Source organism: Phodopus roborovskii, unplaced genomic scaffold, assembly GCF_943737965.1.
Source record: "Phodopus roborovskii unplaced genomic scaffold, PHOROB, whole genome shotgun sequence".
Classification (NCBI taxonomy): domain Eukaryota; kingdom Metazoa; phylum Chordata; class Mammalia; order Rodentia; family Cricetidae; genus Phodopus; species Phodopus roborovskii.
The window spans coordinates 1,216,848-1,242,298 of record NW_026126567.1 but is presented as its reverse complement, the minus strand read 5'-3'; the positions used below and the strand labels follow the sequence as shown (position 1 = coordinate 1,242,298).

The 25,451-nt window shown below is 51.3% G+C and overlaps 2 protein-coding genes across 2 annotated transcripts in view; one reads left to right on the top strand and one right to left on the bottom strand.

Moving 5' to 3' along the window:
- Psca (prostate stem cell antigen) overlaps positions 1-25,451 on the top strand; it is a 1,185,392-nt gene that overhangs the window by 152,593 nt on the left and 1,007,348 nt on the right. The gene's annotated exons all lie outside the window — the stretch shown is intronic.
- Positions 1-25,451, bottom strand: part of Slc45a4 (solute carrier family 45 member 4) — a 64,062-nt gene that overhangs the window by 4,444 nt on the left and 34,167 nt on the right. Inside the window, exons 2-7 of the mRNA XM_051202686.1 lie at positions 19,517-20,148; positions 5,012-5,200; positions 3,187-3,366; positions 1,710-2,752; positions 981-1,080; positions 46-257 (exon numbers count right to left, since the gene is read on the bottom strand). Of these exons, the coding sequence (XP_051058643.1) occupies positions 46-257; positions 981-1,080; positions 1,710-2,752; positions 3,187-3,366; positions 5,012-5,200; positions 19,517-19,760 (1,968 nt within the window). The 5' untranslated portion in view covers positions 19,761-20,148. The remainder of the gene's footprint in view (positions 1-45; positions 258-980; positions 1,081-1,709; positions 2,753-3,186; positions 3,367-5,011; positions 5,201-19,516; positions 20,149-25,451) is intronic.

Here is a 25,451-nt window from a genome sequence, read left to right as displayed (position 1 = left end):
TGACCCCATCACCACCTCTACTCAGCACCCCCAGACTGTCTGTACCTCCTTGATGTCGTGATAGTGCCCTAGGAGGGCGTAGGGGCAGTAGGAGATGCTCATGGAGATGATGCCCATGGTGCTGATGGTGACCATGGCCACATAAACGTTGGGAAACATGGCCATCACAGCTGTGCCCACGGAGAAGCCCAGTGTTCCCAACACATAGATGATTCTGATGCTCAGGTCATAGTTGTCCAGGTACTTCTGTAGCAAGGCTGCAGAGAGGGTCACAAGGATCATGACTTGGCTGTTGCCCTCACACCCCGTACCCCATTACTGCCTCCCTCTGGTTGAACCTAGGCCTTCAGGCATCTAAAGACCAGTCCCCCTGAACCATGCAGCCCCATGCCCACCTGGATTCCTGGAGGCTCCAGCTCTTCTAAAAGAAGCCAGCTCTCTGTGGCCTTCCTGGGCTGCTGACTGCCTTTGTCTGGCCCTTCCCTTGTCATTCTGGCCAGCCTCAGGATCCTGCCTTCTGATTGGGTCCTCCCAGGCACCATCTCCTCCAGGAGGAATCTCTGTTACCCTGACACTTGGCTGACCTGACTCACCCTAACCCTCTTCACACCTACAGATTAGGCAAAGTCAACTTCCATTCCAAGTTCAGACTGAGTGTAGGCAGCTAAGGGAGGAGACTACAATCCCAACTCTTCCAAGTTTAGGAAGCGAGTGAGGCATGCTGCCTTAGGATGAGAACCCATCACCCCACTCCTCAGGGATCCTATTCCTGCTCTGCTGCCCCTCAGACTGCTGGGCCCCAGGTGGGGTTGGCATGGCAGGGACAACACGATAATACACAGGTTCCATTCACGCTGGACAGTGTCATGGACAGCACATAAGATGTCCTCCAAGCCTAAGAAACATGTGATCCCAGGCCACAGCAACTACTTTAATGACTTTTCCTCTCCCGAGGCAGAAGTCAGGGCCCCGATTCTCACCTGAGCAGATAGCACCGGTAGCAGCGTAGATGACCAGGCCCCTGCAGCCCATCTTCACGCCGGCATTGTAGTCATGCCATTTGGTGGAGTTGGAGGATGCCTGTTGCAGAGAGAGGAGGCTGAGTACATTTGCCACCCTCAGGGCAGAGGAGATTACTCTGCAGTCCCACACAGGCAGATTGAAAGGTGACAGATACTCTAGTGAGGAGCAGGAGAATCAACCCAAGTCCAGGTCAGTATCTGGAAAACTCCTTCCAGTCCCTAGCAGTCCACACATGACTGTTTCCCTCAAGGAGAGGTGGAACTCTGCCTGTGGCCCTGAAACAGGGCTGGTCTGGACTGGCAGAAGTGAGTCTGCCTTCTCTGAGATGACATGCTGGTCCCCGAGAAAGGTATAACAGACCACTGTGACCACCTACACACCATGGGGTAAGCCCAGAACCACTAGCAGGGGCTGGCAGGAAATACGACTTTCAAAGCTGAATCAACACTCCATTCACGATTTGTGTGTGAAAGCACCTGGCATTCACACACGGTCACCACAGACCCTACCACCACATCTCTGACTAAGTCTGCACGACTGACCGTAACACTGACGTGTGCTCTGGCCAGCTGTCCCACACTGGCGTGTGAGCCCAAGGGCAGTGCATGCAGGCTCCCAGGAAGCCCCACACATGGAGACTGCCTAGTTTTCTGGTACAGTAGAGCTGCTGGCCATAGGGTGCTCACCTGGGGGTCCCCCTCGAAGATTACCCGGCCCATGAAGTCGGTGTAGAAGACAGCTTCTGTGATGACGGAGAACCAAGTGAGAAGGTGGCAGAGGCAGAGCCGCATCAGTTCCTTGGGCATCTTCAGCATGGACAGCCACAACAGGCGCACAGTGGTCTCTGACTCGCCCTCCTCGCTCTCCGTGTCCCCACTGGAGGCAGTGGCCCCGCTCTGGTTGCGGTGCCGGGACCTCTGCCGCTGCTGCAGGTCATACAGGTCACTCATGCTTCGAGATGGCTTGATCAGGACCACTGCGTTGGCCCGGCGGTAGCGGTAGCAGTGGGACCCAATCTTGCCATAGTAGGAGAAGGTGCTAGAAGCCTGTCTGTGGAACATGTGCCTACGCCGTCTCATGGAACTGGATGTGGCCGAAGGCTTCAAGTCCATGGGTGGGGAGCCTCTCCCGTTTGGGACTTTAGCTTCATTCAAGTGACTATCAAGCAGGGTGTCGTCCTCCGTGGTGGACTCCCTGAGGAACGTAGACAGGCGAGGCAGCTTGGCCCGCAGGAGCTCCTGGCTGGTGCTCCGGGGGGTGCTGGGATAGGAAGCATCGTGGAAGATGGAGGGCTCTATGTCGTGCAGGAAGAGCAGTTCAGGCTCCATGTCCAGGGTGGCATCGGGCATGTGCAGCACTGAATCACTCTTGCTGCGCACGATGTCCACATCGAGGTAGTCCAAGGACAGCTCGTGCTCTGACTGCACCTCATCTGGGAATGGGGGGCTGCCGTCCTGCACACCCCCGCCGAGGGAGCTGAGGCGGGTGGCGGGGGCTGGGGCGCTAGGCTGGACACTGGTGCTGGGCAGGGTGCCATCTTCAGGACTGCGGTCCTGCTGTGGGCTGTACTGTTCCTCCTCGATGCTGAAGAGATGCAGGGCCACTGACACTGAGAAGACGATGGCGGCGAAGAAGAACAGCACCTGGTTCTGCGTGCGGAACCAGTCCCCCAGGAAGGTCTGCGTCCAGTCCCGCCCACCCAGTACATAGCCGATGGCGCCGCCAAGGCCTGTAGGAAGACAAGCGACACAGGGGTTTCCCTTACACTGGGGGAACGGGTTTCGTGGCAAGTCAGTGAGATGGAGAACGAAAGGACAGCTGAGATGGATACAACAACACAACTCAGATGACGGCACAGATCTGAAGACAGGCCGAACATTCCCAGTCAGAAATAACAAAAGGAGTCTCAGGGCTGGAAGCAACCCCTGCCCAGCTGTGTGTTCCCCAGGCAGTGTCAGTGTGGGGCCCTCACATCTACCTGGCAGACATGTCGTCCAGACAGGCTTTACTCTCTCCTAGCTCTGCTCCTCAGTCCCTTAACCTTGCTGGGTTCATTCATGGGCCAGGAATGGGTCACGGTGCTTCCTAAGGTCCCCTTTCTGGTCACTGCCACTAAGGAGTACAGAGTCACCCCTCCCACCTTGGGCCTAGCATGGGCTTTACCAGCAGAGAAGGCATGGATGTTGAGGGCCATATCTTGCTCCTCGCTGTCTACCACATCTAGCAGGTAGGCACGGATGGGCCCCTCAGTTGCATCGGCACTGAAATCCAGGACCACCACTCCCAGCACCGTGAGGACAATGCCAATGGGCTGCCGGTTGGGAACATCGCCGAGCGCCAGACCTGGACAGAGCATGGGGAAGCAGTCAGATTCCAGTGCCAGCTGTCAGGCTCCCGAGGCAGATGCCTTCAGGACAGCTGTAAGCTTCACCCCATTTCTGTGGCTTCTGTGTTCCGTCCCCAAGAGCTCCCTCTTATAAAAAAAAAATACTTATTTTATTATGGACCTTTTGCCTGTAGGTATGGGTGTGAGTCTCGTGCATGCTTGATGCCTGCACAGGTCAGAAGACGGCATTAGATCTTTGGGAACTGGGGTTACGGATGGCTGTAAGCTACCGCGTGGATGCTGGGAATTTAACTTGGGTTTTCTGCAAGAGCAGCAATGCTTCCCACTCCCACTAAGCTCTATCTCCCTCCCTCCCTCACGGTTCCTCCTCCTCCATCCATGAGCACCAGTGGCCACCGCCTCTACTTCCCTGGGGATGCCATCGCCTCTACTTCCCTGGGGATGCCATCGCCTCCTCTTCCCAACAACCCACACTCCCTGTGCTGCTTCCTGAGCTGGCTGGCTCTGCCTCAGCATCCAAGGTAGACAACAGGCTTTGAGTACACAAGGACCTTAAGTAGGAAGGCATGCAGCCTCAGCAGGCAGTGTGAGGTGAGCCTCTGAGGAGGCTGCCTGGACCCAGAGATCAATCCCCAGGCCCAAGCCTTGGGCTGCTCTCACTGGTGCCAACCTGCTGGACTAGGAGTGCAACAAAGACAGGTCTGGCCGTGAAGTACTGTCCTCTGACTGAACCTTGACATGCTGGCTCTTGGGTTGCCCAGGAGGCCCCACTGGCAGGAGAAGAGTGTGGCTAGTGACTCCAGGCTGGCTGTATGTGGGTCACCTGTGGCCAGGGCCACCCAGGAATGCTCTTCATACATGCCACTGTATATGGGAAAGTAAAGGAATACTTGGAGGTGGCAAGCAGCAAAAGACAGGAAAGTGGCAACCCAGACTCCGAGGTGGGAGCTGTTCCTGGTAGAGGAGGCTGCTTTGTACAGGTATGAGTCAGCAAGGAGACAGGCCAGGAGAGGAACTGTCCCTGTGCTGGCCCCAGGAAGCTGTGACTCCCCAAGGAGTGGTGGTCTTCTGGGGCCTCTCTGCCCACAGCCACGCTGCCACTGGACTTGGGCAGACCTGTGCTTCAGAACCCACAAGGCACTCCTTCACCCGCAGAGCCAAGAAAACAAGGCTTGTTTTCCCCGGTTCTGAAGGGTGCCCGCAAGGCAGAACATATTTTCTCACACAGAGTGGCTTTAATTAAAAACAAAACAACAGAAAGAGGCAAAACAACACACGAGGCAGGCATGAACCAAGAAAGCAACAGCAAACTGGGTTCTGGACATTCTCACTGCCCGTCTGAGAAGAGGAGAACAGAAAAGGAAAAGATAATTTCTGAAATCACTCTGGAAACAGGACGTGGTGTCAGATACGCATTAAAAACAAGCCATCACAACAGGAAGCGTTTCCCTGTGAACAGGTTCCTCTGGCTTTCCCATGTGGGGCCAGCTCTTCTTCTACCAAACTCCCTGCTGCAGTCTCTACCAGGCAGCCCTCAGCGGGCCCAGCTGGTCCAAACTGGTCCCTGCACACGGTGACCCAGAGAAGTCATCCGATAAGGCCCCCAAAGCGTGCACTAGTATAAACTCAGCAGTCACTCACCGATGGCAGAGCCGTTGAGGAAAAGTGCAACACCGATGAGGACCCCCACACACAGCACGAGGATGAAGGGCCGCCGGCGGCCCCAACTCAGGGTACAGCGGTCACTTGCAGAGCCAATAAGTGGTGTGAAGATGAGGCCAAGGACAGGGCTCAGGAACCAGGTGAGGCTGTAGTACTGCTCAGGGAGGCCTGCCGGAACACACAGACTGTCGCTCACCACTCATGCACATCCCACATAAGCACTATGCCTGCCCCCTCCAGCCTCCTCAGGGTGGACCTTTTCCCTGAGGGTCTTCTGGCTCTGAGGGTACTCCAGACCTTGGCATCAGTACTGGGCTCTGCCTGCAGGGCCACCATGCTATAAAGTCCTGCAGGGTACCAAACATGGACCCATCTCTCCACAGTACACTACACAAGTGGCACAGTGGCTAGCTACAATTGCAGGGATAATAAGAATCATTTAATTTTGGACCTCACGGGGGAGGGGGGGAGGGGGAGAATGACTATCACAGAGGGTTTTGCCAAGGCCCTCAGTTACCTCGGCAGTGGGGTGGTATAAGTCCACATGTATCCACCTGTAGCCAAGAGGCTGTGGCCAGTGCCCAGTGCCCCTTCTTCCATTTAGCTTTCCCTAACTGTCTAGGCATCGTGCAACGAGTGTGGTGGCCTCAGCATGGAACCTGGGTAGCCTGACACCTACCTGTCATAAAAATTTCAAATGTGGTGGTATCAACAGACAGATGAAGGATGGCGGCCCTGGGCACAGGCCAGAGCTCTCTCTGCACAGCAACTAGAACGCACCTGCACAGTGGCCAACAGTTCTGATGAGCCTGTCTCTGTACCACAGAGACCCTTGCTCATAAGCATAAACCACGCCATTCCCTTGAGTGACACCCACAGTCCAGGTCAGAGTGCTGGTTACCCTACAGGGCAGGGGCTGGCTGCTGGGTGAGCAGTGGCACACCATATGTCCTGGATGTGGTTGGGAGGCTCTGGGTGTTAGCCCAAGATCAGGACAACTCTCCAAAGTCACAACAACCCATAGTTTGCTTCAAATCCAAAGGGCCTGGCATGCCACCACCTCATCAGACAAGCACGTCTCACTCTCAGGACGCCGAGGAAACACTCATGTTGAGCTGGCAAGAGAAACAAGCGTTGTGTGGTGGGAGGAGAAAAAGCTTAAGGGAGGAAGCACCTTGCAGAACCCCTTGCCATCACGCCAGGGCACTCCGCCAGGGTCTAAGGTATGTGTTCTGACCTCTGTGGCCACGCCTGGCCACAGGAAGGCTAGATCTGTTCCCATCCCAAGTCAGCAGAACAGACCAGAATCAGAGAACTGGAGTCTGCCCAGTGAGTCCCAACAGACAAGCCAGGTGGGGCTCTAATGCTATGTGAGCTCTTCGGCCTCACCAGGCAAGGCACTCAAGGTGCCACAGCTGTTCCCAGCCATACTCCAGCCATACTACCCTTGCCTGGCTTCAGTAACACCCATGCCATGTGCCCTGTGACTCAGCACAACCCCTAATCAAAATGGCCCAGAGTGAACAAGGCAGTCTGGGGTTCAGAGGAAGAAGCACTGTGAGCCTCCCATTGGTCATGCCACCAACTCCTCCACTCCTGTGTGCATGGGGCAGCCTTACAGCCTGTCCTTTCCTGCCTGGGGCAACCCTGGTGCTGCCTCTCAACATCATCTCGGGAATGGGGGAGGGCTATCTATCCAGGAGGCAGCACAGCCTTCAGCTGCCCACAGCGCCTACCCACCCTGAATACAGGGCTCCATGCCATATAGTCGCAGCGGCCCTGGGTTTGTCCCAGTCAGGCTATGGCTCCCTGAAGACACTGAGATCAACAAGTTCCCCTGTCCCTCTCCCAGTCAAGAGCCAAACAGGACATACAGAGGTATGCTGACTCAATCGGGCTATGAGACAAGGCCTGGATGGCCCAGGCCCCCTCTCCACCTGCATCGTCCCTCTTTAGAACCCATACTCTGCTGTTGCTGTTGCAGTCTGACCACCTGTAGCCACCTCTAACCCAGGTGCTCGCACTTGCCGGTCCTCTCCCAGGGAGGTGACAGTGACAACACCCATGGAGCCTGTGGCCCCACCACCCTGGCATCAATCAGTAGGCCCAGGCACCAGCCCTGAGGAACTGTAGGCTACACATACATGTAGACAGGAGTCACAGATGACTGACAGGCTCACAAGGGGCAGAGGGAAAGACAGGCATGAGCACACAGATGGGAGGACAGTGTGCTTCCCATCTCTAGACTGCAGATGAGAAGTCTACTACAGTACTCTATAGACTACAGTACAATAGATGCTCTCACATAAGATGGATGGACAGACAGTGCAGGCTCTACTTGGACATGACACTATCATCTATAATATGTTGGCCTACATTCACAGCTATCCTGTGATGAATCCATCTGTGGGCCACAGGATGCACACACATGGTGTAGAACAACAGGTCCTGATGCACACAAAATGGCCTCTGGAACAGCTAAGAGCTGGCTTCTGAGTGAGGTCACGCACTGACACTTGACACTGACCGCCACAGGAAACCAGCTCCTCCAGGTCGGCCTGGCTAGCAGAGGTTGCACAGGAACAGGGACAGAACATCCCAAGGAGACCTTGGACCAGCTGTCAACATGTCTGCAGTTACTGACAGCTGTAGCCATCAAAGCCCAACAGTTATGGTTCCAGTATGGGTGAGCAAACTCTGTTGCTCAAGATGTGGTCCTCCACACGCATCTTACAAAAGATGGCTATAATACTTCCTGACACAAAATGCTTCTGGAGCAGTTAAGAGCACTGGATGCTCTCCCAAAGAACCTGGCATCTGTGACAACTCATAGCTATCTGTAACTCCAGTCCCAGGGACCTGATACCTTCTTCTGGCCTCCATGAGCACCAGGCACACATGTGTCACAAAGACATATTTGCAGGCAAAACACCCATACACATACAAATAAATTAACTTAAAAAAAAAAAAAAAGCCTACAAAATTTAAGCTTCAGTGTCCATCAGTAAAGACCTATGCACAGCTAATCCATCTGCTGGGGTCTGGGGCTGCTCACTCACCAGCTCCAAGGGCAGAGATGAACACTGGCCGTAAGTGCCAAGCTCAACTGTAGCCCTTTGCTTTCTACTGCTCTGATAAATATCATGGGAAGGAAAGGGCTTGTTTCATCTTACAATTTTCAGGCTGGAGTGCAACAGTGAGGAAGTCAGGGCAGGGACTCAAGGCAGGACTGGAGATTGGAAATGATGAAGAAGCCAAAGGAGGAACTCTGCTTACTGGCTTGCTCGGCCTGCTTTTTCATACAACTTAGGACCACTTGCATAGGAGTGACACTACTCACAATGGGCGGGGTCATGTCAATCATGTTGGCCATGAATCCGGCATTAAGGCATTTTCTCAATCAAAGTTCCTATGCCCAGATAACTCTAACTTGTGTCAAGTTGACAAAAACAAAGCAAACAAGAAACCACAAGGATACCCTTGAAGAAGCTGAATGGCTGTTCCTCAACCGCCCTACCACTGCTGATGTAGCAATGTTAATTACAAAGTTAAGTTCCACGATTTGGTCTCTAGTTCTGCCAGCTTATGCTGTGTTCATTAGGAATGTTATGGCAGGCCACTCAGCTGACACTGCTGTGTTCTGTGTTCTGCAGTACCTGTGACATGACACTGTCCAGCCATGCCAGCACTACACCCCAGGTTCTCTCCTCTACTGGATGCTACCAGCTACAGGGTAGGACCCCTTGCTAGTGAGCCTGGTGATATACTAGGTGCTGCACAGTATGCTGGAGGAACCCAGAATCTACTGGTGCAGGAAACATGGCTAGGCAGTCATGGGCTTAGCTGTGGAAGGCGGAGGGGTGCCAACATTGGCTATGGACATCCAGAGCTATGCAAACCAAAAAGAGGGGCCAAGGACACAGGCACAGGGACACCAACAGTACCAGTGATGGCATTACAGCACTTGTTTTTTTGTTTTGTTTTTGATTTTTGCTTGTTTGTTTTTGGTTTTTGTTATGCCCATCTACCCAGAAGTCTAGTTTAGACTCCAGACCCTAGCCCCCAGGAAAGCAAACACTATGTTTTAGCTACCTGTATGAGGGCTGCCAAATCAGTTAGAGCTCCCTGCTTCCCACCCCAGAACTGGCCCTAACCAGGTGACAGCACTGTTCCATCACAGAGGCAAGTCAACACTTCCCACCACATCTCCAGTGCTGCCCAGGATGAGCAAGGGGTGCTGCCACCCCCAACACTGGGCTGCCAACACCACGTCCCTGGGATGCCTCAGCCAGGCAATTCCCAGCAAAGCCCTAAACAAACACAAACCCGTCCCTAGTAAATAATTTTTGGTTTTTTCCAGGCAAAGGTTGGACAACAATGGTGGGACCCGGAAGGTTCCCTGTTCACAGGAAACACTCACTGTGTCACTATGTGTACATGGGACAGCCTACTGCAAAGCTTGGGTCACATGCAGACGTTTCTATTCACAAGGGCATTTTTGATAAACTGGTGTTTTGTGGGGGGGAGGGAGGCTGGGAAAGTGGCCTATAAATATTTAACAAAACAAAAGGTCCAGGATGGGAATAGGAACTCCTTCTTTCTCTCAATGGACTAGCCTGCCAGGCCAGATAGGTTTGTGCTCCTGGATAAAACCCCATGATAACATTTGCTGGTGAGAAGTTGTTCTTCGTGGGAAAGCTTCAGCATCCTTGAGTGACCTCGGGAATTTCAAACAGCAAGCTCACTGTGAGCCCGCGTCAGGGTGGCCTTGCTAAGGCTACAGCGTGGGGAGAATGAGCTACTTTCCATGGGCCAGGTCATGGTAAGCTGCTACCATACCAGACCCAAAGCAAGGTCTGCTGAGACATCGGGGCCTCTCTGGGTCTGCTGGGGGGAGTGAACATTTCTAGCTAAAGGCAGGGCCAGAGCTTCAGGAAATACCCTAAAGTCACCAGTGCCATGGGAAGACAAGGGAAGAGTGAGGGTAGAAGTTCTGTTTCATAGACTGCCATTGAGCTGTCACGTATCACTCCCACTCCCACAGGACACAGTGTGCTTCACTGCTCAGTTACGTGTCTGTAAGGAAGCACTCCGGGAAGAAGGCTTATGCCAGTCATCCTAGTACTCAGACGGTGGAGGTAAGAGAAGAGTTCATGGCCATCCTTGGCTACACAGCCAATACATCAGGGGTAGCCTGGGCCACACAAGATCCTGTCTTGAGACACCCTTCCCCCTTCCCCATTTCCTCTCCAAAGACAAAGAGAGCAGGGTCTCAGGGAGCCAGCTTGCTCTGGGTGAACAGAACCCCACGAGTACCCACACAGCTGTCTGAAGACAGTAAGTACACAGGCCTGGCCCCCAGGTCACTGATTCAGACTAGGATGCAGGCTAGGAAAGCTCTGAAGCTAAACTAAAAGGACACATATCCATTATCTATCAAGTCCACTGCCAAGTGCAGAACTTTTTCTTCCATGTGGAATAAGAGACAACATGGAGTAAACAAATCACCTCCCAGGACAGCGAAGCATGGAAGGATGTTCTTATACATGGCGACATTTCCCCTGATAAAACTCAACATGCCTGACAACAGTACCAGGGAGGAAGAAGCCTGTTCCAAGCTGGGGACCTGGGCATCCGGCAAGGCCCTGCCATTGCCTTACCTTCCACTCCACTTAGAAGGTGAGGTATGCACCTCTGAGGATCCAGGGACACAAGTAATACAGAGAATTTCCCCACTACACACAGCCACCACCTGCATGAGCCACTCCACCCAGCAGGAGCATACTGTCATGCTTGGCAACGGAAAAGCAGAGAAAAAGCAACCTGGGACAGGGGTTTATCCAGAAGCAGGAAGGATGTCTTACCAGATGCCAGTGGATGATGAGGTAGCACTGAGCTGGTCTGAGTCCAAGGAAAGGATAGTGGAAGTCAGTAGCTCAAGATAAGCTTCTAGAGAAGAGAGTCAGAGCCCTTACAGGTATGACAGTGACCAGGACCCAGGAAAGGAAGTGCCAAGTGGCAGGCAGCTGACCCCAAGAAGAAAGCATGGGTGGCAGTGGGGGGTGGGGGTGGGTAGGTCCTCCAGTAGTACCTCTAGGACACAGTCTGGTTCTGCTTGCATGTGAGTGTTACTAGGCAATGAAAGCTGCAGGAACACAGGATGATGGACAGTTCTCTACTGTGATGTGCCCTCCAGGTACTCATTTCACTGGGAATATGGCTCAGTGGCAGAACGCTGAGATGCATAAAGCCCAACAGCACTGCAAAGTAAAATAAAAATAAAAGGGAAAGCAGACAACCCATTCTGCACCAAGGACAAGTCCTATTTCTAACTGTTTAAATAAGCGACATGTGTACATATTCTGTGTGGCTTCAATTTAAACAGTCACCTCTTCTACATTAGGGATGGAATCCAGAGCCTTGCACAAGCCAGGCAAGTGGGTAGGGGGCACTTTCTATACCACCCGTATTTAAGAGGAAACACAAGATTGGTTTTAAGATTTTCCAGGTAGTTGGGTATGGTGGCACACTCCTGTACAGCCACAGTCTGAGGCCATCCTAGACTCTGTACCCTTTAGAGCCCTCTTCCCCCATGGCATCGGCATGCCCTTCCCAACAGACAGACACACTCTCTACCTGTACTGTACTATGCCTGACACAGAGCACCTCTGGGCCTTTATGGGATCTCTGGTTTGCTGGTATACTGATCTTTCTCTCTGCCTCTGTCTCTGTCTCTCTCTCACACACACACGCACACACACACACCCCAGAGGCACTGGGGCCCACGGGCTCTGCACCTCAAGCACCGTTCTTGTCACACTAATGGGCATGGCCACACTGCAGCCTTCACCTTCACTTGCCACCCTCAGCGCTAGGAACGTCCCCTGGCCACGTGCTCTCCTCTTGCAGCACCTTCTCTCCATCAGCATACCTCTGATGTTCCCAATTTTGTCTCTTCTGAGAGACAACAGGGAGGACTCCAGCCAGAGGGAATCCAGGGCAAACCCCACAACCTCTGCCTCAACCCCAACTGTGCAGCCATGTTCACTTACAGCCTTTCTTCTGCAAAGCTGCAGTTCAGGTGACATGTCCAGGTGTTCAGGCAAGCCCCAGGCTTTGGGCTGCCATGTCACTTCCACACCAGGCACAATGCCCAGCACCAACAGGCAGGCGCTTAGTAAGAGTCTGACAAAAGAATAACAGTGTATGCAATTCCTTGGGAAAAATGACTGCAGTAACTATTTCATTGTTTCTTAAACACAATGATCTGAAAAGCAAGGAAATCCAGACTTCCCTCCCAAACACAGTACCGAACACAAGCTGCTTCCCAGTCACTACAACCACAATTCGGGAGTTACTTGCCTGCCCCATTCTCCATGTGCATACCATATCGCGTATACTCGCGCGCGCGCACACACATACACACATACAGAGAGAGAGAGAGAGAGAGAGAGAGAGAGAGAGAGAGAGAGAGAGAGAGAGAGAGGATGCATCCAGGGTTGTCCTTCAGGGGACCACAGCCCTGTCTATATGGGGGGGGGGAACGACGACGAGTTACAGGTGGCAAAGGCACTCCAGTCTTTCTGGGGTCTCTGGTAGGTGGGAAGTTGCTGGTGCAGCACACTTCCATTAAACACTCTTGTCCTTCTCCTAGCATCCACCTCCCTGCCTTCTGTCTATGCGGTGTGTGTCCTGCGCCCGGCTTACATCACTGAGCAGAAAGTCCTTGAGGCTCACCCCTCACTGGCCATTTGCCTCCTCAGTGCCACCTTCAGCCCACACTGCCACAGCCTCACTACAGGGCACACAACACTCTATGGGGAAGGTCCAAATGAATGAGATGCTTTCCTTAGGGCTCCTGGGGTGATGATGTGGTGTTGCAAACACACATGGGGTCACAGGCCACTGCTGAGGCGTGCTGGCCTGGGGAAGTCACTATGGGGCACCTGTGGCCAAACACCCTCGCCCCTGCAGCACCCAGCCCATCTGTGTCAGCACATGCCGATGCGGACAGCCACGCCCCTCAGCCCTTCTTGCCAAGGAGACTATTTCAGGGATGAGAGCCCCAGGACCCTGCTTTTGCTCAGAGATGAAGCTTCTGTTGAGCTGGGGGGGGGAGATGGGGCACACATGGTACAACAAGGTGGCAAAGTCCTTACCCAGCACATGCTAGGCCCTGGTTCTACCCCTAGGGCTGCCTTTCAAGAACACATGAGATGGGGTTAACGCTATGTGCCAAGAGAGTTAAAGTTAAGAGCTCAGATGAGCCTTCCACCCAGCTGGTGCCTTTTTTGGGAGTGGGTGGTGCTGGTAAGGGTTCTGAGGCTGAACTCCAGCACTCAAGCACACTACTCATGTACACTGACACCACACTACATCCACAGCCCCGAGTACTCAAGGGGGTAAGAAACCAAAGGTGCGCTACTTGCACAAGCTCTTGGATGCTAAAGGTTACAAGAACTCCTTGAGGGGGTTAAGTGCAGCTGAGTGGCAGGAGGGTACCACTCACAAGGTGCAGACCCTCTAAGATAGGGGCATATCAGGAGCAAGTGTGAGAAGTCACGGGAACACCTGCAGTGTTTACATGTGCAAACGCTTGCTGCAGAGGTGCTGCCTGTGGAGTGGTGCCTCTCAGTTCTCATCAAAGGCTTCCCACGGCTGTCCACTTCAACTGAAAGTGGGAGGCAGCCAGCTTTGGAGGCAGTGTGGTGGGGTCCCAGGAAGGGCTGGACTCAGGCCACAGCCAGGAAAATGATCACCCTTCTGACAGCTCAGTGCCAGGTTGCTGTGGCTGGCAAGATGGCATCTTGCTCATGCCCCCAGCCTCCATGGCTATGCCTTACACAACCCCTTGCCGGGAAGTGACGGGCACAGAGGTTGTTTCCATCTTCCAGTCTCTGTGTGGATGACTATTAAAGGGCAGGCTTTTCCCACAGGAGAAGATGTGGGCTTAAGCTTCAGCCAACTGAATCTTAGAAACACACCGGTTCCCCAGGAGCTTCCATAGAGTGTCATGAAGCAGTGAGCAGCCCAACTTCTGTATGTGGGAGACAGTAAACCAGCTTTTCCCCACACACAGTTTGCAGACCTCACTGTTTACTCTTGAATGCTTCTCTTCTGAACCTTCACCAAAGTGGAGCAGGTAGGCTCTCACGCTAGCCCAGTCGTCACCATCATTCATGAGTCAAGCCCATAGACCACAACAAAAGGCAACCCTTTCTCTGTTATCTGATTTTCCTTTTCCCCTGAGTACACTTCCTGAGCCAAGAGGGAAACAATAAACAGTAACAGGAGACTGGGCTCCTTCTCAAGGGAAGAATTTAACATGGGAACAGAGCACAGGAGAGCACCCAACAAGGCTAGGCTGGCTCTCTAGAAGGCTCCCATAGTCTCCTGAGCAGTATACTTCCAAATCTGCCTTTCAAAAGCAGCTGTATGTTCACAACTGGTCCTGAGTTTGAGATGCCAGAGTCACGTGATCTATGAATGGCATGGTTAGGCACCAGCCACAGTGGGTGGGCAGGCAGGTGTGTATACGCTCTGTAGATCTTTCAGGACCTGCCTCTGCGCAGACCCTCGGGACTGGCAGCCTGGTCATCAGCTGGCTTCCCATCACACAGAGAGGGGAGGCTAGGAATGATGGCACACACTTGTGACCCCTGCACTTGGATGCAGAAACAGAAGACCACTACAAGTCCAGGCCAGAATGGCCTACAGACTGAGGCCAGACTGCCAAAACTACACAGTGACACTGTCTCAAACACACAAAAGAAGTTCAGTGCGATGGCTTGCCAAGCAAACCACAACCCAGCTCAATCCCTGGATCCCATAATGGGAGGAGAGAAGTGACCCAGACACTCACAATGTGGTGTGCACATGAGTGTTACGTACACCCAGAAGAATAACTGACATGAAAAAAAAAAAAAATACATAAAAGACAAAAACAGGAACAACAAAACTGAGAGCCTCTTTAGAGACAATGACAAGGCATGAAGACAGTTCCCCAGCATGTGACCCTCAGAAAGGGGGGAGGGGACGAGAATGGGAGATTTCAGTGTCTTGAGAGTACAGAACGCTGGAATTCTGAATGGGATGAAAATGCCATCACATCAACAAGATGGCACTGAAAATGTACGTGGAACACCTGTGAGATGGGCCTGGAAAGGCAGGTGGGGCCACTCCATGCACTGGACTAGGCCATGCCTAGCCCACTGCCTCTTCTACGCAAATGTCCTGTCCCGTTTACACAAGTCCAGTCCCTGTCACTCCAGCCCCATTTTTGCCCATCATAGCATACCAGTCACCTCCTGCCCATCAAGGGCTTCTCCTTCCCAGACTCTGTGACTCACCAAAAGCACCCCAACATCATCAAACTGGTACCTCCATCCTAGGGCTCCTTCAAAAAGGTGGAATTCCAAGTAAATCCTGGATCCTAGTCCCAATCTGAGGGCCAATCAGAGACAGAACTTCCCCACTGACCGTGGAGGACAACACTACAGGAGGCAGTGGCGTTCAGGGAGCTCAGGCTGTGTAGGTAAACGGACAGGAAAGGGCTGAGGTGCAACATGTCTGGTAGCCTGGCTTGTAATCCCCGTTACTTGGAGCCAGAAGCAGAAAGATCACAAATTAAAGGCCTGCCTGGGGTATAGAGGGAGGTCCAGGGCAGCCTGGGAGACTGAGGCCCCGTCTCAAAACAAGCAGACAAGCAAGGAAGCAAAAGAAAAACTAATGACTAGCCAGATTTGGTGGCACACACCTTTAATCCCAGTAAGTAGAGGCAGGCAAGAAATCTGTGAATTGTGAACCAGCCTGATCTACACAGCAAGTTCCAGGACAGCCAGGGATACACAGAGAGATACTGTCTCAAAAAATATAACCAAAAGTGAAAACTGAGCCAAGGATGTCAAACATGCAGCAGGCCCTGGGCTCAATCCCTAATCTCACATATATACAAAGAAGCAGGTGTGGTGCACACAGCTGCAATCCCAGCACTTGGGATGCCTCGCAGGGAGAACCGATCGATAGATGTACATGTACACAAAGAAAGCTTGTCCCAGACTAAAAAAATTCTAATTATCAGCTGGGTGTTTGGTGGCGCACACCTTTAATCCCAGCAGACGGATCTCTGTGAGTTTGAGGCCAGCCTGGTCTACAGAGTGAGTTCTAGGACAGCTACAGCTACACAGAGAAATCCTATCTTAGACCCCCCTCCCCCAAATAAAAGGTTTTAATATCAAGAGTGGGAAGACTGAAGCACTCTGAACATTCCTGCATGGGGGGGGGGGGGCGCTGAGGACACGGGCTGGGATCTCATGAAAGAGGCCTGTCATGTCTCAAGCTGTGTAGCATGGTGATGCTGACTCTGAGAACATGACCCTGGAGTCTGGTGAGCTCAGTTAACAGCCCTTGCCCTTACTCATTCTACAGGGAGGAGACTTACAGATGCTCTGCTCTAGGGTTTCACTTTTCTGACAGCTGTGCAAAGCAAAGGTGCCCAACCTCTGTGGGAGCCCAGGTGCAGGAGCAGCTGTGCTTGGGTCTCACAATGTGCCAGACTCAGAAGCATTTCAGACATGTAAACTCAGGGGCTGTTTTCAAAAGAGATGTCAGTACCAAAGTAAACCATCAAGCACTGAATGAGGGAGAGCCAAGGCTTCTCCAAGAAGTCAGATTTGGCTGTGGGACACGGTGCCTTCCAATACCACCACCATTCAGGCACAGAACCCACCTATGCCACCTACCACAAAGGAAAGCACTGATTTATCACAGGTGGAAGGGTGGCCAGCCAGCCATACCACCTTCTTCTGTTCAACCCAAGCTTCTGACGCCTCCCCTATTCCTACCCTTCCCTTAGGGCCAACATGGGGAAAACATTGACCAATGTGGTCAGGCTCAGAATGATCAGACATTGCTGGTATCAAGGGCAGAGGACACTGGCCTCTCCATACTAGATAGACTGCTCGAGGGTCCTCCGGTCCCGTGTCAACAGTACAAGGAGTTGTCGTGGGGTAAAAGGCACAGGGAACATAGATCGTAGGACTTGTTGGTGCATCAGTTCAACTAGGGAGGGCAGACTGCCACATGGCTGGTGACAGCCATAAAGAAGTTGGAAAGCTGCAAACAGAACCAACTTCCTCTCCACGGGACATTTAACAGCCTTTCTGCACCCTACATGTGGCCTCAATCATCAGCTTTACCAGCAACATCTTAACAACAAAGACAACCCATCAACTGAAAGGAGTATACTTACAGGACAATACAAGGGCACTGCCTTTGGGAACCGCCAAAGGTCAACCCTGCCTATGCCCACTTAACTAGCTACTCCTGGACCACTGGCTTCTAGGGGCAGAATCTGAGCTAGCACTCACAGGCTTCTGCTTGCTGCCTTCCAGTCAGGAAGCTTTCTATAGGAAGTTGAACACTTGAAAAAATAAAGGACAGACTTCCTACCACAAACTACAGACAGTTTTTATGGAGGGGTATTTTTGTCAATAAAAACATCTTTACTTTGAAATCACTTTGAGGGCCACTGAGATGGTTTGGTAGGTAAAGGCAATTGCTGCCAAGCCTGATAACCTGAGTTCAATTCCCAGGCTTCACACAGTGGAAGAGACCTGATTCCTCAAAGCTATTCTCCCAACAAGTGCAAACTCACAACCTCCAATCAATCAATGTAACTGAAAACAATTTAAAGCAATTTGATATCCTCTTTTGGAAAGATGGACTATACATAGGCAATGGGGGAAATACTACGTTCTATATCAAAGGGTTGAGAAACAGTATCATCATAAAGCTTCAAACAACACCCAGAGCCCATACATCAGCTACTATATGCTGCCATGTGACAAGGCACACATGATGGAGTGAGTAGCTTATACCATTTGTCATCTCACAGTCAATTTCTCTGGGTCAGGGACCCAATGCTCAGCCCGGCACAGTAGTCTGGCTCAAGGTCTCTCGGCAGCTGCATTCCAGGTTTTGATTAGGCTGGGGACATTGCAAATCTCAGCGAGGGAAAGTTTGGTCACCAAGCACTGATAAGATTTAGTTTCTCCCAATCTCCTTGTAACCTTGGGCCTTGCTGGCTTTTGGTTAGAGCCTTCCTTATCATGAAGATCTCTCCAAGAAGCTACAGAGATCTCTAGTAAGATGTTGTCATTGAGTTCGGGCCCATAATCCTAGCTACTTGGGAGGTATGTATGGTAAAACAATAAGTTAAAACATGTTAACACACAATAAACCTCACATAATAAATAATCAAAATCAAAAAATAAAAAAGTGCTAAAGGTCACATGGAAACAGTACAACCCATGCAGTGTGAGGATTCCAGGCAGGGTGGACCCTGGGTCTTAGCAGCTTGGGGAGAGAGATCACATCTCTGTTGCCACAACATAAGCAGCCAGCCATGCTGGCTCCAGACCTGCTACAAGACCTGATGCCTCCTTCCCAACTTCTCTCTCTCTCTCTAGTTATCTTGTGAGCATGGCCTGCCTGCCCCTGTGACTTCTCAAGACAGGACCCCAAGGGACGAAAAGCAGCACAATGGTAGAGCAAGCTCAATGTCTGCTAGCCCTCCAGGACGGACGGACGGATGGGGACGGGCACACGCACGGACACACGCACGGACACACACACACACACACACACACACACACACACACACACACACCGCCTATACCTTCTGAGAGCTGGCTTTGGAAGTGAACAGAAGAGATTAAGGTCTGATTCCCAACAACATCCATGGTGGGAGCTCAGAAGGACACCTACCCCAGTGCCTTTACTAAAGGGCCACAGAGCAGGCGTGTGTGAGAGCATACGTACTGCCCGTGTCAGGAAGCCTGCAATGGAAGAAGTGGCGATGACTGATTTCACAGGGATGGCAAACCTACATGTTGAGCCGATCCCAGCACAGCAGGGTTAGCTCTCTCCATGTAAGGATATGGTTATGTTGTGGCAAGAAATACTGCTAAAACAACCAAAGCAGACAGGAATTTAAAATAAATCCTGATTACATACATGAAAATGTAGAACAAAACTGATGCCTCTAGATTGCTTGGACTTTTGTATAATTCTCTTATGAAACTTCAGAGTTGAAGAAACAAACGTCCTGAGTCTATAGAGAAAACTAAAGATTCTGACGAAACTTCGGGGACAAACCCACTCTAGTGGCAACCTGGGAGGGTTGCCATTACGTTTGGGGTGGGACTGCACTCACTGCCATTCCGTAGGCAAGAAACTAGAGAGTGACAAGCAGACCCCTTATTTGCCACGGTAGTACAGCCAGTGACTTCCACAGTCAATGTGCCCAACACAGCCAAGCCCAGTTTTTCTCAGGACCTGCAAAGCAATGTCCAGACCAGAGGGACAAGCCCCTAAACCAGGTTAATGGGAGGAAACTGTCACAGAGGTCAAGAACCCATGGCAGGCCCCTCGGGACCTTCAGTCCACCACCGGCAGCAGCCAGGCCTACAGCACTGTACTTACCTATCTGTAACAGTATGGGTGTGACCAGTGCTGTCTCCATGGCATAACAGAACTCCCTGCCAAACATCACTGCCCCGTGCATCACCCATAGGCGTGTGGGTATTCTGTCTATGGACCCCTCACTGATGGTCTCCTCTTGGGTCTCGGCCTCTGGGTCTCTGGGTTTCTGAGGGTCCGGCAGGGGCACGGGCAGCTCTTGTACTTGCATAGATTCCGAGTCGGCATTCTGCGGAGCCATTTTCATTACCACCAAAATATATATGTGTATATATTTATTCTACCTATATAAATAATACTATCATCTCTCTCCAACGATAAATTAAGACGTCTTCTCGTTCTGCTGCAAGTGCATTCCGACAAGTAACTCTTGTATTCCGCTCTGAACCAACAGGCGTCTCAACTTCTCACACGAGACGTGCAGCAACACAGAAGGGTTTTTGGTTGGACTGTAAACATATGGCTTGCTGGCTCACTGTGAGTTAGAGTTAAAAATCCATAAGGACCACTCAGTTAATACCAGTTTCATCATCATGACTGTGGAGGCGCTGTGGTCACTTCTCTTGCTACAGAGAGGTGGGGAGCTGACACACACAGGCGATCTTCTGTGACTCCCCATCGAGCGGCTAGAAGATCTGCAAGAGAGCAAAAGCACGCTCAAGTCAGGGGTGGCCTCTTTGTCCACACCTGCCACCAATGGCAACACGCAACATGAGCTCATGAGAATTATATATACCTGGGGCAGCTGAAGAAAGTGGAAACAGAAGAGAATGGGGGGGGGGGAGCTTACTACTCTCAAAGCCAAAACTAAGGCCATCACTGGTGTCAGGTTTTCCTGTTGCTGGTGTCATCAGCGGCATCCTTTCTGGCCCTCTAGCATCATGAAAAGAGGGCAGAAAGACGGGAGAGGGAAGCTGGGGAGAGCAGTTGACAGAACTACAGAGGATCTGTGTGCAATGAAAGGTGGAGGAGGCAGGCTAGACAGACAGGGACACCCGTCCCACTGCCTAATAAGTAAGTTCAAAATCTATCCTTAGGCTGGGTCCTCAGCAGCAGCTTGGGAAGTAGTCCTTCAACACTGCAAAACAGTGATGAAAGTTAAAAGAGGCCCCCTGTGACATCAAGCACTTCTGAGACACCTTGCCTATGTGTGGCATTACCAGGGGCTTTGCAACATTAATAGTCTAGTCTTCAAATCTGCTCCATTCCACTGTCTGTGACCAGCTTGTGACTCGTCTTTACGCACCGCAGCAAAACACTGATTCTTAGAGATAACTGGACATGTCCCTTTAGAAAGGTTCCCACCCACATCGGTGTCGTGGCACATGGGTGGCAGGGAGGCAGAGGTAGAAGGATCTTGAGTTCGAGGCCACCCTGAACTATACTGTAAGAGCTTGACTCCAACAAACATGTGCATGCACACATGCCATACCCCAACAACAGCGGTAGGGGTGCACCAAACCCCGACCTCTGGGAGGTAGAGGCCTCCAGATACTAGGTTCTATCTGAACGGCTACAAAAAGGTTTCCTGAATCATGCAGCACAGCATTCCCATTGGACATGAAGTTGGGTCTATGGGCTGAATGAAAACTTACCAAAAATTTCTCAGTGATTGCTTTGGATAAAATATCTCTAGCAATATCCACTTACTAAAGATGAGTCCTAAACCAGGCACAGTGGTGCATACCTTTAATTCCAGCAGCACGCAGGAGGCAGAGGCAGGTGAGTTCGAGAACAGCCAGTGCTACACAGTGAGACAAACAAATAGATGAGTCCTAACTAGCCCTTCCTCCCCTTCTATGGTGAGCACCACTTGGTCCCTCTCTCAGCAGTCCCCTAGGGCAGGGTCAGGACAGCCCAACTGGAAGGTTTCCCAGGGTACTGGCTTTCAGCTCTTCCCAACTACCCCCCCCCACACACACTCTGATCTTTGGCTGCAGCTATAAACCACCCCTTCAGGCCCAACCTACCCTAATCCCCTCCCCCCATCAGAGATTCAACAGTCTTAGCTACACACTAGCCTCTCTGTTCCCAGCTTTACTGCAACTCCACACTGTAGCCCTTACCTGAAATCTATTATTTACCTATCACTCTTCCATATAAACCTTGGTCAAGGGATGAGAGATGGGAGAGACAGCTTAGTGGTTAAGAGCCCTTCCTGCTCTTTCAAAGGACCCAAGTTCAGTTCCCAGCACCCATGTTAGACAGCTTACAAATACCTGGAACTCCAGGGGATTCAACACGTCTTATCTCTGAGGATACTGGCACTTGTGTGCACATACCTTTTATAAACACCTAATACACATAATTACAAATGAAACAACAAACTGTGTATTCTCCTCCTTCCAAAATGTCATCAGGAGCCACATGTTCTAAGCAGTGGGGAAATGAACCCACCCTCAGCTCTGCTACACCCACACTCCATCTTTGCCCAGTCACTGTCAAGAGAAAACGTGATCTTTCTTCATGTAAAGCTGCCAGTCTTGTCAAAACAGGACCCATGGTTTAACTTCTTGGCCCATTTCTGACAGGGACACTCTGGAGATGTGTATCAATGCAGCTGTGAAGCTGAAACAGATCAGCTGGGTGTTGGACAGGACAAGGGCAATTGTTTTGCCAGCAGTCGGAATAGCATAATTACAAACACCAAGCCCTTCAGCTCAGCGTGGTGGCCTTTGACCCTCTTCTGAACTATACTACTCAGAGACCTGTATGCCTGAAATACAGAGCTAAGTCTTGACTCCAGAGTCACTACAGCATAAGCAGAGATGAGGCAGTAACCCCGTAAAACCAGGCGTGGTGGTACCTGCCTGTATTATCAGACTTGGAGGGTGGAGGCAGGAAGTATAGAGTTCAAGGTTGTCCTTGGTTACATAGCAAGCTTGGGCTAGTAAGACCTTGCCTCAAAAAGCCAAAATGAAAAGTAAAACGAGACAAAAATAAACCTCCAACACAGAGTGTGCAAATCTGCCTAGTCAGTCCATTCTAGTCACAATGTAACAGGGGTAACAGCTACTGGCCAGGGACATTCCCAGCACCCTGTAGCATTCTGTAGCACCCAGCCATCAGTCCTGAGGCTGAGTAATGCTGGTTTCTATCTATATAAGATGCTTGAGCCTGGGCCAGCAAGATGGCTGGGTACAACCTAACATCCTTGGGACCCATAAGGTGTTAGGAGAAAAATAACTTTTCAAGCTGTCCTGATTTCTACTCACATGGTGAACACATATGCACTGACACAAACTTAAAAAAAAAAAAATTAAATTTAAGTGCCTGAGCCCTTGTTGATCACATCTGAATCAACTCCAGCCCAAGTGTGTCCAGCTTTCTTTTAAAGCTACATATAGTATCTGCTGTATATTCTCTTTAGCTCTCTCCCCCCCCCTCTCTCTCAAAACAAAAACAAAAACAAAAACCAACAACAACCCCTAATGCAAAACTTGCTGACCAGCCCTCCAGGCTGGATCTCACTACCACCAAACTGCAGGGTGCTGACCTATGCCCTGGAGACAGGTCAACCATTATTCAGAATCTCTCAATAGACTGGGTTTCTTTGTTGCCTCATCCAAACAGCTTCTGGGCTTCCAGATCTCACTCATCTGACCCTGCCACCACCACTGATGTGTTATCCCAGGCTGCACAAAATGGATCTGGGAACCATATGCCATCAAGCCACATGCTGGCCCTGAAGATGTGGTACCCTCACTCATGCTAGGCCCTGCACGTAAACTACACCTCTCAGGCTGCGAAGTGTCCCACAAACCATAGCATAGTACAGTGTGCAGCTATGGTCATGGCTGGCACTAGGCCTAGCTACAGACACCTCCATTTTAGCTGGGCAGAGTAGAAACAGACATCAAACTGGGGGCTCTAGTGGGACTCTGGGATGTTTGGGATCTCTACTCAAAGACTCAAACTGGTACAAGATCAGGACGAGGCTGGCATAGTGCTCGGATGTGCACACAGGTGCCATCTGGAATGCTGTAGTCATCTTTGAGGGGATGCAGTCCAGTTCAGCTCCCTCCGGGAAGAGGGATGCCTACTATAGCTGCTTGTGTTCCCGGGAGCTCACAACATACAGCCCTACTATGCTTCCTGCTGCTCTGTACCAGCTCAAGCCACACCAACCTTTCCAGACTCGTCCCCATTGCAGCTTCTGAGCTGAATGACACACCAGGCCAGCAGTTGAACAACCCCTCACAAGACACCAGCATCCTCACCTCCCTCACTTGGGTCCTGCTGTGGCTCACACCACAACTAGCCACACATCAGGAGCCCCATGTGGTTCAATGAAAGATGATGTACCGCCTGAAAGCGGTACCTCTCCTGACCACCCCCACATTCCAGAGTTCTGGAGCAGCCACACCCAGTGAACCACAAGCAGCCCCTGCATCCTGCGTCTGGCCTCTCTGGAATCCTTGTGGATAGTGTGTGTGCTGGGTTGGGTACCTGCTGCTCACTTGGTCTGGGTGAACAGGGAGTATATTTCATACAAGCAAATGCCAGAAACATCTTCCAGATAGCCTTGAGGAGCAGTTACTAAGTGTAAGGCCTACTGAGTAAGCCCCAGTCTGTAAACTAACTCCGAGGCACTACCAACCCATGGCACTCACACTACTGCCAGGCAACTAAACATCTAAGAGCCAGAGCAGCTTCCCAAACTGGGATTTTTAATAAAGTCGTGTTAACAGCTAAAATAAAATGGACTCAGGCATTTCTTCACCAACACACGGGGACTGACTAACATGGATTTATAGCTGGGCACTGGGGAAGACACTCTGCTCCCCACCAGGGCTCCACCTGGGACATACGTAAGGATGGTGTCTGAGAAGCACAGGAGCACCCCTGCTGCACAGCTGCTGCCGTCAACGGCTGGGTGCCAGGCCTCCATTCGCAGCAGCCCTTGAGAGTCAGTTCCCACTCTGAGTTTCCCAGCATTCTCCAAATTACTCTTCCGTGCTCATTTCCAAGAACTTTACGAGCATATGGACTTTAAAAGCCATGTGATGAGCTCTGGGGGAAAAGTTCTTTTGGAAGCTGGACTGGATTCAACTTGTCTTTTGAAGAACCACTGTGCTCCATAGCCTTATCCTTGGGTTTTCTTTCAAGCCTATGCTGCACCTTTGATGAAGGTCCTTGGGGGCTCTTGCATAGCTCTACACATTTCTCAGGCCCATTCCTAACTCCACCTGCTTTGCCTCTGTTGCCAAGATTCATTCTTCCTTGGTCAGTGAACATCTATCTGAAAGCTAATAACATTGCCTGGGTACCCAGACTCTCGTCCCCCTCCATCTAACCGAGGCTACTGGCATTCTGTGTTTTAATTTGTTGTCTACTGCTTTTGCCTGAGAATAGACAAAAAGAAGAGAATAGCAGAGTTAACAATCTGCTCATCATTCCCAGACTTTTGAATCCCGGAGACACCTGACTGGCTCACTCATCCACATCCCCGGAGACAAGGCAGCCCTGGATACCGCCTAGTCCTCTTCATGCCAACTTAACCAAGTATAGCTCTTGTTTGGGAATTAGGGTCCTTGCTGTGCCTTCCTTTCCTGGGCACAAAGACCCTACACAGGGTGGAAACTTTCCTTTGTGAGTTTCCCACACCCCATCTCTGGTACTCTCATTCAGAGCCCAAAAGGAAATGGAAAGAAGCTTGAGGAAGGATGTACGGTGGAGCTCTGACTCCTGACCAGAGGTCAAGTACCCAGCAGTTGGTCAGCACATTTCAGGAGAGAACCATCAAGTATCATAAAAGCAGGTTCATTATCCATAAGGCAATGCCCATGGTGTCATTTCCTAGTTCAGGACAACTGTTCCTTGGAAGGAAGCCTGTCCCACGCCATCACAAAAGTGAATACTATGTAATCACATGCAAAAGCTTCCACTGAGAAACAGTGTAAATGCCCAGGCTAAAAGCATGATAATGTGCAGAAGC